The 13,448-nt window shown below is 49.4% G+C and overlaps 1 protein-coding gene across 1 annotated transcript in view; it reads left to right on the top strand.

Annotated features, from left to right (window-relative positions):
- Positions 1 to 13,141, top strand: part of CHGA (chromogranin A) — a 13,579-nt gene extending 438 nt beyond the window's left edge. Inside the window, exons 2-8 of the mRNA XM_027637593.1 lie at positions 227 to 273; positions 4,042 to 4,135; positions 4,554 to 4,622; positions 6,804 to 6,902; positions 8,488 to 8,991; positions 9,455 to 9,936; positions 12,602 to 13,141. Coding sequence (XP_027493394.1) covers positions 227 to 273; positions 4,042 to 4,135; positions 4,554 to 4,622; positions 6,804 to 6,902; positions 8,488 to 8,991; positions 9,455 to 9,936; positions 12,602 to 12,685 — 1,379 coding nt within the window. The 3' untranslated portion in view covers positions 12,686 to 13,141. The remainder of the gene's footprint in view (positions 1 to 226; positions 274 to 4,041; positions 4,136 to 4,553; positions 4,623 to 6,803; positions 6,903 to 8,487; positions 8,992 to 9,454; positions 9,937 to 12,601) is intronic.
- Positions 13,142 to 13,448: the final 307 nt, after the last annotated feature.

Genomic DNA, 13,448 nt, shown 5'->3' with positions numbered 1-13,448 from the left:
TTCCCCTTCCCCTTCCCCTTCCCCTTCCCCTTCCCCTTCCCCTTCCCTTCCCAGACTGAGAGGGGCACAGTGCATACATCCAGCTGCTGCACTCAGCGACTACTTCTACCAGAGTGTGATACCCCTCTTCTCCACTCCCATTTTTAGCAGGATAGTCATTCCTTGCTCATCTCACAGCTGAAATGAATAACAAGTTCTCTTTTTTTCCCCTCTCCCCACCTTACAGCCGTCTCCCTTCCTGTGACAAATGACATGAATAAAAGCGACACTAAGGTAAGGATGGACCAGTAGTGGAAGGGTCAAATGAAGAGGAGGGATGTGCTGTTTAACCTACACCTAGCTGTTTGGTTTTGGCTTGCTCCTGCACCTGAGGAAGTCCCTTAGGATGTACCAGAGGGATTGGACAAGCTTGTTTAGTGAGGAGATGGAGGCTGGGTATACCTTTCCCCAGTCCTCCTACTTTCAGCTTTTCAAAGCTCCCAGCAGGAGGTGACTCAGGAGAGAGTGGGGGGAGATGTGATTCAGGAAAGGGCATTGCTAGAACTGTGTGTGTTTGGGGGTGTGTACATCTGGGTTTGCATGTGTGTAGTATGTTCCTTAAACATGCATGTTCCAGAAAAATAGGCAACTGGTACTCTTGGCTTGCTAATCCATTCTCAGGAGCTGTTCAGCCTGTCTGGATGGCTACAAGCAGCGCAGGACTTGGCTGACCTCTCCAGCCCTCCTTTATAGGCTTCCGTGCCTACATCTGTGTCATGCCCTCTGACATTAATAGCTGCATTTTGCAAATGTGTGCTCTCCCAATGGACTTTTGGCAGCCTAAATGCTTGGATAGGTGGTTTTGCCTGTGTTTATCTGTGACAGACACCACCCCCCTCACCTCCTCCTTCCCCATCTTTCAGATGAGCCAATCTCTTGGCTGCCCAAATTAAAACTTCTACAGAAATTCATGTCCAGAAATGAAACTCCAGCCTTTTCCTCCTTACTTCTTGAAATGTTCTGTGTTGTGAAATCTTCTAGCCACAAAATGGTTTTTTCCCCCAGCAGCAGTAGGGGAGGGTACAGGCTCCATTGCATGTTACCTATAGGACATGTGCCATGAGCAATGACTCCCTATTTTCTGTCAGATGTGCCTGGGCCCGGACAGTGGTTGCTTTGTTAAGACTTTTAGCCTGCTTAGCCCTTGCTGGGACTGAGCCATGAGCTGTGAGACAACGGATGCCTTCCTTGGTCGGTGTGCTGCTGAGGAAGGGCAGGCAGGATAGGCACTTTAACTGGCCATGCCAGAGTGTGATGCTCATTGGGCATCTGGTGGGACAGTACATTAATTCCATGATTTTCCCTGTGAGATCTATCCCCCAATATGTTCCTTGTGTTAAAAATGGCACTTTTGTGGCAGTTGGTGCAACTCTATGGAAATGCTTTCACCAAGGAAGGATTCCTTCCCAAGACTGCCCCCCTCCCTGGGTATTATGCTGACACATGCTTTATCTGAGAGTAAAATCAGCTTTCTTTTGAATTTGCTGCAATTAGAAGGAGCCTTAGGACTTTCTGCCTTCACCACCCTCTGAGACAGAGCATTTTAGTGAAGGAAGTCCTGGTCTTACAGGACAGATCAGGGCAGGGATATCATCACATGAATACAGCAACAAGCACTGCAGCTCTTCCTACACACCATGCTCTGTGCCACCAGCATTTGTGGGTGGCTCAGGGCTGTGTAATGTGTGGTCAGCATCTGCAGACCTTTGCCGGGCAGCTTATCAAACTTCCCTTACACCAAGGGCTTTCCACAGGGCCCTGAGCACAACCAAAGCATTTACAATGTCTCTGGTGTTTGCCCACTATTGTGCTTCTTTCCCACTTACAACCATACATTTCAGAAGGGCCTGAGCATAGCCAAGCTCAAATATGGAGAAGTCTGTCCTTGTAAGGACAAGATCCTTTGGAGATTTCTGTGTGGGGACATTGTGAGCTGCTCTTAAGGATCTTGTTACCTGCTCACGGTTAGATGATAGCTATGGCAAAAATCCAGTCTGAGTTTCTGCACTGGATTAATTACATTCATTTGGAAAGGATCTCGTCGATTTCCTGATGCAGGCTATTATTTCATGACCTTGTGAAGCCTCACTTTACAGACTTGCTCTAACAAAAAGACAAGGAGAGTGCTGTGGAATGACTGCATTCTTCCTTTCATTACCTTACAAAGTTCTTCCACAGAGTTGACTGTATTTCTGTGGTAACCGATGTGGGTTTTTGTGCTCAAAGACCTTGAATCATCTTGGCAGCCTTCAAAAAGCTTGAATAGAATATTTCATTGAACTAGATTCTTATTTCTCATGCCGAGAAAGTCCTTAATTCTGAAGCTGCATCAAAAACTGTTGCAATAAGGGAGTTCAGAGGTTGGGAAACATGGGAGGGGAGAATCAGAACCTGGGTTTTTTTCGATTTAATGATAGAGTGAGGTGACTCAAAGCCATCTAAAATCAGTATTACTGGATTGCTTGTGGTATAGGAGAGTAATACCAGGGAAATTCCTCTTGTTTATTTTTTTTAGATCTTTCCTGTAACATTTTTAATCCATCAAGCAATCCCCTCAAACTCAAAGGAGTTTAGGAGTTCAGCATTTTATGGCTGTGATCTGCAAAGGCAGAATTCTCTCCTTACATAGGGTGAAAATTTGCCCATTCCAGCTGGTCAATGAATATATCCAGTTGCTTGAATGAACAGCATTGTAGATGACTGGGAATTGCTGACTTGTGTTTAATTTCTGCTGCAGCCACAGTGCTCAGCTCTCCTGAGAATGGTGCACTGTGAGGGAGGTCAGGGCTCTCAGGGCTGCTTGCAGAAATCATCAGGAGAAAGAGATCCAGTGAGTGAATTTTTTGCTCTCAAGGCTTACCTGTATTCTTTTTTTTTTTTTTTCAATTTAGCCTCTGTTTTTTTCCACAAGCAGTTGTGAGCCTTGCATCCTCCCTGGGCTGCTTTATAAATAACTATTCTTTTGAACTAGGCAACCTGATTCCTACACCACTAACCAGCCCCAGACTGTAGTGAATGCTTCTCTCCTGTGTGATCGTTTGTGTCCACCATGGTAACACATTAGGGCTTCCAGTGGTGTGTTTTTGTGTGGCTTCACACCTGACAGAGGTACCACATTGCCTCTGCACCTCTTTCATTCTCCTACCACACACACAGCTCTAGGATCCCTGTGGTATCAGCAGTGCTGCAGTTGCGTGGATGAAGAGTTAGGGCTTCCATCTCACTACAGGTGACAAACCAGATAAATAATGCTCCTCATCTTAGACTGAAGAAAAGAGCTGCTAGAAAGGGTGGGCTCAGAGTTCATCCTGTCTGAGAAGCTGCACCAGATTTTCTTCACTTTCAGATAACCTGCCACCATGTACAGCTCTTCCAGTCTGTAACAGATGGTTTGAACACTCAAAGCACAAGGTCTAACACTTCTCCAGAGTGTCTTGTTCTTCTCTAGGGTTTGAGAGCAGTATTTTTCCTCTGTGTTTGCAAGCAGTTTGCCCCTGACCTCACCTTCCATGCCTGGCTGCAATGTAACTGTGGTGCCTTTCTCAGGCTTTGAAGAGCTTTGCAAGATTTCAAGGTCACCAACTGAACAACAATGACTACTTGTTTCTCTCTAAAATCCATTGAGCCCTTTTATGAGATGCATGTTGAGATATATTGGCTTAAAAGAGGACAATTTTGAGCTTTCTATGTATATATCCAGATACCCTTTACTCTCCTGATGTACCCATACCCTGGGATGGTCTGAAGCTGTGAAATCCTCAGCTGAACTGTGTGTCATGTTGAAGAAGCTCTTTCCACTGTCATGTGTCATTTGTTCACTCCTGAGTTGCAGCAGGTACCCTCTGTTCCTGCATCAGGTAAAACAGGAACTGAAAATTCAGTTCTGGCCTGACCAGAAAGATCTGTGACAGCACCTGCTGCATTTTAGCCTTGGTAACAAGTAGATTTAGGAAAAAAAGACAAAAAAGCAGTGCTTCAGTTTGTATTTCTGTCTCTTTCTAGGTGATGAAGTGCATTGTAGAGGTCATCTCTGATACTTTATCTAAGCCAAACCCCCTGCCGATCAGCGAGGAATGCCTAGAAACACTTCGAGGAGGTACAGCCTTAGACTTAATGCTGGGTATCAGCAAGCACAGATCTGGCAAGTAGGGGCTGGTCCTGCCCTGACCAGCAGAATCCTGGCTCCTTGATCCCTGTTAAGGGGTCCTCGACACACTCACGGTCACCCCACCAGTCTGCACTGTGCCCCAGAAGTGCTGGAGCTGCTGCTTGTCCCAGGCCTGGCCTCATGTGGGCACAGTGGCCAGGGGGTGCTGGCTGACATCAAACTGCCTGGTTTTCATAGGACCTTCCTGTCATCTTAATCATGTGGTTAAGACGTGACAGCAAATCAGGCCAAGGGAAAGGGAAGAGCAAATTAAGAGAGAGGTGGCATTTGGGGTTCTTTTTCATTTCCTGGGGTTGGGGGGAGGTTGTCTTTGGCGACTTTCTTTACTAAGTCTTCCCTATTGCAGATGAACGAATTATTTCTATCCTTCGCCACCAAAACCTATTGAAGGAACTCCAGGAAATTGCTGCTCAAGGTACAGTACCAGCACAGTTATTTGGGAATATAAGTAGAGGGAATTTATAGGGAAGTGTGTTTTCATCTTTTGTAGCCCCTTAAACAGTTTTATTGCTTGTTTGGTTTTGGTTTTTTAATTTATTTTACATTAGTTTGAGATCACATAAATATGCCCTAGGAAATACAGTTACAGGACTTCCAGTAGAGATTGTGTGAGTGGGGACAGGAATTTTCCTTAAGCTCCAATATGTATCTGCAATATGTATCTCATGATTTCCATAAGTATCAACATAATTTGGTAGTGATGCAGAGTATAGACATTTTGGGGTGGGAGAACCCTAAAAGGACATACTGGAATTTAATTCAACAAATAACCTCCAGCTCCCAAACTGGAATGAAAGGAAGAAAACCTTCACTGTTTGTGCAGCTGGAATCTAGCACTAAACCCAGGTATGGAAGAAGGGAATCCACACTGAGCATTGAGTAGGACTTGCTCCTAAAAGATGAAAATGTTCTTGAGCTAATGGGGTTTTTTTGATGGTTTGCTTAACTCAAATGCAAGTTTCTTTGATTTGGAGAGGTGCAGGCTGCTCACCATGGGTCAATGTGGGAGCAGCAGCAGCACAGAGCTGTGCAAAGGGGTGTGCAAGGGGAAGAAGGGCTGTTCTCAGGTGCCAAGTTGCCCAGAGCTGACATGCAGGTCTCAGGCAAGGCTACTTCACAGCTAGTCCAGATCCCTCTGTCCAGGTGGTCCAGTTGAAGTTTGCAACAGAGCTCTCCCTATTCTACAGGGAGAGTACCTCCTGACCTTCCCTCCTCCTTCTCCCTGGGCTAACCTGGGTGACAGCTGGGCATCAGCAGGGAGAAGATGATCAGGGCATTCCTGTGCTCTGCTCCTGTGTGGCAAGTCTGCCAGGGGTGGCTGGAAGGCAGTGACACCAGAATGCTTGCAGAGCAAGGAAGACACAGAGGCAACAGGGAAAAGAAAGAGGAAAAATTCAGGAAGTCAGGATTGGGACTCTCATGCAGCTCCAAAGCCATATTTTGGTCACTACCCAAACAGTGGAGGGGCCAACTGGGCAGTGACCTCAGATGGGCCCCATGGATGCTCCAGTGATCCAGAAGAAAGAAACCTCAGCCTCCTCCGTGTGCTGGGATGCTGGTGCCTAGGCACAGTAGGGGTTTGAGGAGGAGCACTCAGTTATAAGCAAGGCTGTGCCCCTCAGCATGGAGTCTGTGAGAAGGAACTTGTTTCACAGAGGTGCATCTTGCTCTGTTCTTTCCTTGGCCTGAGCTCATCACATCACTTAGTCCCAGAGTAACATGAGCTCTCATCTACAGATCACAGAGACTGGGGGTGGGATGGTCTTGTAGACCAAGGGAAAAGCAAAGGTGTTTATCTTAGTCTCCTCTGTGCTGGCTGCAGCTGGTTCTGCTCAGGCTGGAGAATCCACACCATTCAGTTCTGGGCTAGAGAGCACTGGGCAGTGTTCCCTCTCGCTGTTGCATTAAGGCATAGAAGCAGGGCATGAGCTAGGTTAGACAGACCTTGCTTGGCTTGCAGATCCCATTGGAATGGGGTTGTCTGGGGAGTGCTGGTTGCCAGGACAGCTGCACTCTGACCTCCAGCTTGTGTTGCCTTCAGACATCTTCCTCCAGGGTGTTATGTTTGTCAAGTGGATTCCATAATCCCATCGTGGGGCCTTGGAGCCCCAGGCTATCCCTGCAGTGGGAATGAACACTGCTTCTTTCTCCCAGCACCCTGGGAGAGGGGCCCCCACAGCTAGGCTGGAGGGCACAGAAGCTCTCAGTGCTCACCTCAGCAGAGGTACATAGGCAGAATCTGACAGGAGGCAATTTTTATCCTTTATTACTCTAATGCTGAAGTCTTTTGTTGGCCTCAGTGTGCTGCAGTTCAGCACCTCTTATTCCCTAGATCTCCATCAATATCAGTTTTCCTGGCAACCCTGATTCTCTGTTTGTTTAGAGACTATTTTCTTTCCTGCAGACGATGTTTTTGATTGTGGTTTTGTTACTGCAGTTGATTCACGTATCCTCCAATCGCTTCTCCTCACAGGTCCCCTTTGGCAGATTTGTCTGCTGTAGAAAATACAAAGGGCACAGAACTATTTCCCTACCTCTACTTTCTGAAACACAGGAGGGACTGTTGCCTTTCCATACTTTTTGTTATTTGACACAGGTGCCAATGAGAGAACCCATCAGCAGAAGAAAAACAGTGGCTTCGAAGATGAACTTTCCGAAGTCCTTGAAAGCCAGAACGACAAGAACAAGCAAACAGGTCAGTGTCAGCCTCCACCCCCAGGAAATACAGGTCAGGCTGCAAACAAGGATGTTCTTTCTAACAGCCTTGATATGTCCACCTGCTTCTCTTGTAGGCATCTTCTTTGATGCTGCCACTGACACACACAACCAACCTGATGTTTGCTTTCTTCTTATTTACAAGCTTAAACAACATGCAGTTTCTGAGCTATAGTAACTGGTGATTGTCAAGTTACCAAACTGATACTGATCTTTTCTACCCTGCTGCTCACACTATCACTCACTCCTAATGTTTAAATGAGTCACAGCCGGGGAAATCCAGGACTGAAAGACTCAGTGATACAGGCAAGAGTGATATGGGCCTGTGCCTGCCACCCTTGTTTCCAGGAATCTAAGATACTGAGTAATGGGTCTCTGAAGGAAAAATGGAACTTACTACACAGACATTGCACACACCCCCACAAAACCCCTGTTATCTTGGAAAGAATCATGTTCAGCTGAGATTTTCCCTTGTCACTATGTTTCTATGGCCTGACTACAGACAGGCAGTTTGGCAGAAAGGAGGGTTTGGCCCCTTTCTTCTTCCTTGTCAGGAAGACACAATGCCAGTGTGGGGTGATATGACTTTTCATCTAGCAGCTGCACCCCCACAGAGGGTCTCAAGAGGGCTCTGGAGCATGTGGTTGAACCACAGCAGCACAGCGATGCTGAGACTTCATTTCAAAGCTGCTCAAAGCAACTAGTGACACCAGCCAGCATGGCCAAAAGCCAACAGGATAGTGGCACTGGATCTCCCTCCTGTTAGGGCAGACCTGAACCTCTTGCTCCAGCAGTGTGAAGACTGATGAGGATGAAGTGTGGCATATTGGGCCTTTCAGACCAGCTGGCAGTCCAGTGACACCAGCACAGTGTCACTGGTCTTCACCAGCCTTGTGTGACCAGCACCTCCTCACCCTAGCACACTCCTCAGCCCTCCTTGGGGCTGCACTTGCCTCTCCATACTATCTGGCTTTTAAGCCCTCATCTTTCTTTTGCAAAGTGGTTTCTATGTCTAATTGTGCTAAAAAGAGGCCACTCTCACCTGAGCAAGAGCAAATACCCAGCCCACATTAAGCTCCTGCTGAGTAGCTACTTTGCAGAAGCAGAGCCACACCCCCTCCCTCCAGCACCCTGGGAACCGGGCTGGCTGCCTCTTCAGCCTGACGGGAGAAATAAGGATGCAATGTTAGCGCAGCACTCAGAGCAGGGAGAGCTGTGCAAGTGCCGTATTACACTCCTAAATAATTTCATTTTACTTGCAATCTGGTTTCACGCAGGGCAAGTTCATTGCTGGCATCTCAAGAGACGATGATGAGGCCTGTGCCTCAGCAAAACACTTTGGCATATGTTTAACTTCAGCCTTGCGAGTCTCTCCAGGAGCTCAGCACCAGAGAGCACTGCCTTGCCTGAACGCAAACATATGCTGAAGTGACTTGCAAAAGGATCCACGGGCTGGCTAAGCAGATTGCTGAGTGGAGCTGAAGCTCCCTGGGAAATGATTGGGCTTTGCTGGTTGTGAAATGAGCTCTCAGCAGAAGCATTGCTTCTTGTTTGTCCTTGTGCAGATGCAGCAGGGGAGCATCTCGAAGAGGAACAGCCCACGGGGTCCCTGGCTGAGCTGACAGAACAGAAACCCCAGCAAAATGAGGATTCAAGAGAGGAGGGAAAAAACAGCCTGGAGGAGAGGGAGCCCAGGCCCAGGGATTCCAACCCTGTAGAGAAAGAGGATCGGGAAGAAGCAGAAAGCAATGACATCAGGGATACAGATGATGCCCAGCGAGACAGAGCTTTGGACAACCACACTGGCAAAGATTTCAGTGAGGATGAGCAGCAGCAGCAAGAGGATGAAGAGGAAGAGCCCAGAGGCTCCAGGGACAGCCTGGAGCTTGAGGGTGAAGGAGAGGAGCCATCCAGGAAGGGCCGGGAGCACAGCAAGGAGGTGGCGGGGGAGCGTGTGGAGCGGGAGGATGACGGAGATGATGCTGCAGAGGAGGACCCTACTGAAGCAGAGAGGTCACTTGATTTGGCTGAGGAGGACGAGGAGGCTGAGGAGGTGCAGGGAGATGACAGTACGTATCCCAGATGACTGCACTGATACTTTCCTGGGGTAGCTGAGAGCACTGAGACAGATGGAGTAGAGGTTTTAAAGCCAAAAAGCTCAGGCAGGTGCTTACTGGGTTTACAGAAATAACCTTACCAGCTGCCACCCAGACCCCACTACAAGCACTGGAAGCATGGGCCCATACACAGCAGGTAACACAAGCCCTGCAGCAGCCTTGCTGCCTGCTGCTTGGCTCTTATAGGTCCTCGGAAAAACCAATTCCTTTTTTTTGGATTTACTTCAGGGTTTTGGACTGCTACCTTCAAGCCTTGCTACTGACATGGCAATGTGAGAGTGGGTATCTGCAGAATCCTAGGAAAGTGGGCCTAAGTCAGGAAACCCATCTGGCATCACCCCTGAATGCTCAGTTCAAAGGTGGACTGCAACCAGGTTAACAGTTGTTTTCACTGTTTTGTTTCATGCTCTTTCAGATAACGATGATGTGCTGGGATTTGGCAAAGATGGGCGGAGCTCTGAGGAGGAGGAGGAAGAGGAGGAGGAGGAAGAAGAGCAGCCCCGGGCAGTGAGAGGAGGAAGACATCACCTGGAGGATGAGGGGATGCAGGAGGAGGAGGACACCTTCCAGACCAGGGATGCCAAAAGTGACGAGATGGAGGAGGAATCCTCCAGGGAGTGGGAAGACACCAAGAGATGGAACAAAATGGATGAGCTGGCCAAACAGCTGACATCAAAGAAGCGCCGGGAGGAAAATGATAGTGGTGAAGACCCAGACAGGTCCATGAAAAAGCCATTTAGGTCCCGCAAGTATGCCTTCCGTAGTAGTCCAGAGGAAGATGTGAAAAGGTCATGGAAGCATCACTCGAAGGAGGACAGCAGTGAAGGAGGCTTCCCACTTGCTCCCATGCCTGAAGAAAAGAAGGATGAGGAAGGCAGCGCTAACAGAAGAACAGAGGTTGGTGTACTTAGGCTTAAGAACAAATCCTGCCCGGTTATCCAAACTATGCTGGGAGATGTAGATGGTACCTTGGCATTAACACAGCTAGCAGTGGTTCTCTGTGATATTAAGCTGATGCTTAGTGAACTTTTAGTCATTCAGCCCCAGGTACTATTGAAATTTGCACCTAGTTGTGTCTTTGTTTTTTATCATTGTTTTAGTGATTAGTGCAAAAACATTCCCTGCCCCACAGGGTCATGTCTCTCCAGTGACAGGACTTTTGCACTGGCCTGTGCTGGACATATCTGGAGCCTGGGGATGGGCCTTGTGTCTCAAAGCCCTTCCAAGTCAAAGAAAATGCTTTCCCTGTCTCAGGAATAGAGTGAGTAATGTCAGACCTCCTACAGAGGTAAATCAGGGTGTGGTGAGAAAGCTGGGGCATTGGAGTCAAAACTGTTGACAGATGTTGGAATACATCTGAGTCAGGCTTCCAAAGTCAGACATCTCCTTCCCTGATACCTTGTGTGATGCTGGGCAGTAGCTCAGCACCTCCACAGCAGCCAGGACTGGTGGATTCGCCTTTGTGCTAAGGCCCAGCTTCAGGCACAGGAGTTGATTTGGGATAGCTCAGAGGACTGAGCATGAGCTTTATGGGTGTTTGCCCTGGGATAGGCCAAGATCAAGTGCCTGGGAAGAGGCAGGGGCAGCAGGAGAGTGAAGCCAGTCTGCTGCAGCTCTCTTTCCTCCAAAACAAGCCTCTTGCCTTAGTTACACACCAAACCACTGGCCAAAGATTGCCCATCAGCATCCCCTGCTAATAGAGCATCTCCAGTTGTGTTGGTTCAAAGCAAAGCCAAATGTCTCAGCTTGAAGCAGGGATGCAGTGTGGTGGGGCTGGCCCATCTGGCTCCTCACCACCATCTGCCCACATCCTAGGCCTCTCCCTTTAGGAGGTTGCTACCCACCTGCCCCTGCCAGTGGCTCTGGGGTACACCTTGTCTGCAAGGTGGTGGACTCAATCTCCAAACAGGGACTGGGAAGCAGGAAGTTGAGGCTGCAAAACTGTTTACAGCTGCAACAAGACTTTCTGTTGTTTTTTGGTTTTTTTTTAAACTAGATCAGGGCCTCCAGGAGTCAATGAGGAATGTCTAGACAAGGTACCTAGCAGTGAGGGAAGGGAAGGCACAGCCTCTAGCTCTGCTAGAGCAGCTGCCAGCCTGTCCCCTCTCCTCATTTTCAGGCTGTGTGGGGGTGTGGCTTGGCCTGTGAGGCCAGCATGGGCACAGATGGGGGCTGAGAGTGCTGTCCTCTGCACTCTCCAGGGCTCAACATGTGGGGCCAGGCAGAAGCGATCCAGAGCGCAGAGGCACAGCATAAGGCAGTGGTTTGGGCCTCACCAAGCTCTCTCTGGGTGCTGTGGAGGATCTCAGCACAGCGCTATTTTTCTCACTTTCAGGGGGTTCCAGCTGTAGCCAAAATTCTTCTCCAGAAGGTGAGCCTCAGCCAGCTGTTCCCTGACCTGCTTCAAGGAAAACTCACTGGAACAGTGGCCTGGGCTCAGTTGGGCTCCTGGGGTGCTTGGGGCACCCTGAGCTGCTGACACCCTGCTGTAACCAAAGACTTCCCAGGGGCTGAGACGAGGGCCCTGTGGAGGGACATGGTGACTTTTTCCCTGTTCAGGAAAATAGCTCAGGGAAGAGAAAAAAAATTACTTATTTTTACATACTTCCTTTATTTTTTCACACCAGCCACATGCAGTGCTGGCCAGTGGCTCAGTGTCAGCCTGTGCTTGGTAGATGTTGCAGGCAGCAGCAAGGCTTTGTTCCCTCTGCACAGGACAGGGGCTGTCACCTCGATTCTGCTGATGGGAAAAGGCACTTTTAGCATCTACAGCCCCAAGTTTGCTCCCACAGAGCCTGCTGTTGCACTGGGAGAATGCAGAGAGCCCCAGCTGATGGCAGCTGTGAGAGACAGGCAGGGCTGGAGCTGGCAGCAAGACAGGGCCAGCTGGATATGACCCAAGTTCAGGCAAAGCTATGCAGTTAGGAATTTGAGTACTTGTGCTAAATAAAATAGCTGCAGGTGAGAGCACAGATACACAAGAGCTGCTGTAGAAAGACCACCAAGTGATGGGCGGCTCGAGCCTTTAAATTGATGGCCTCCTCATTCACTACTTTCCCAAACAGAAAACAATCTTCTGGTAGTGGAAGTACATCCAAATACCCAGGGCAGCATGGGGAGAGGGGACAGCACCATCCCCTGCACGAGCAAAGCAGAAGCTGCACTTGCCACAGGTGGCAGGCACCAGTGTCCGTCCTGGTTTGACTCCACTGACTCAGTGCAGGTGCCCATTGCGGTTCAGCAGAGCCTGCCCTGGCCCAGATCCTTCCAGTCTGTTCTGGAGGTACAGACCTGTTGGGGGCTGCCCTGCCTGGCAGAAAGGCTGAGGAAGTACGGGAGCTGCATGTCTTGTCCCCATTACCTGCTGCAGCGATTAAACATTAGGACAGGAGTAATCAGTGTTGTGCAAGATGTCTGTCCAGAGGGGCAAATGCAGGAGCAGGCTGAAGGGATGGGGCAGGATGCAGCTGTGCTCATGCCCCAGGTAAGTCTTTCTGTAGCTCTGTGGGGTGAGGGCTGCACACCCATGGCTGCTGACACATGTCCTGGGCTTTTGTTGCAGGACCAGGAGCTGGAGAGCCTGGCTGCCATCGAGGCCGAGCTGGAGCGCGTTGCCCACAAGCTGCACGAGCTGAGGCGAGGCTGAGGGCTCCGGCCCTCCCGGTGCAGGCGAGAGCACCGGCGCCACCCTCCTGCCTCCCCCACCGCGTTTCCATTTCCCGATTTAAAAGCAATTAAGCCGAGCAGAAGCACCACCCTCGCTAGCGCCCAGGCCTGCCTCCTTCGCCGTAGTGTTGTGCCCATCGCCGCTGCTTCACCTCACACTCCCCTGTCCGCACGGATGACCACCCGCCCGGCCGGGCGCTGGTGGGTGCAAAGTGCAACCTACATGTGTATTTTCTGTCTGGGTGGGGTTTTTTTTCCCTCTTTTTTTTAAAAGACAAGACAGCTTTCTAGAAAGTTCTTCTTTCACCGGTAGTTTCACTGGGTAAAAAACTGCAATAACTTGTTATCTTTTGATTAAATGCTGAGAACTCTGACTGTAATATATTCTATATAAAAAATTTATCTAAGGAAAAATAAAACTGCAGTGGGTTCCTTCCTTTGTTTTGGCAGCTTCAGTCTCGGTTGTCAGCACACTGCAGGGCTGGTACAGTCCTGCAGAGAGGAGGGGAACGAAGGGCTCCCCTCACTGCAGACACACACTGGTGGTGTTCCCTCCTTACCCAGGCTCCTGTGCTGCTGCCCGCTGGGGCCCAGCATTGGGGACACTTCCCTGTGGTCCCCAAGCACTGCAGAGCTCTCCCTGCCCACCCAGGGCCCACTGGTGCTGTACAGCTCAGCCAGGCAGTGGGTGCCCTGGGAGTTTCAGTGAGACCTGGGAGCTTCAGGGGTCACATCCAAGGTTT

This window comes from Corapipo altera, unplaced genomic scaffold, assembly GCF_003945725.1.
Source record: "Corapipo altera isolate COAL_440 unplaced genomic scaffold, ASM394572v1 23, whole genome shotgun sequence".
Classification (NCBI taxonomy): domain Eukaryota; kingdom Metazoa; phylum Chordata; class Aves; order Passeriformes; family Pipridae; genus Corapipo; species Corapipo altera.
The sequence above is the reverse complement of the archived record's forward strand: the minus strand, read 5'-3'. Positions and strand labels throughout refer to the sequence as shown.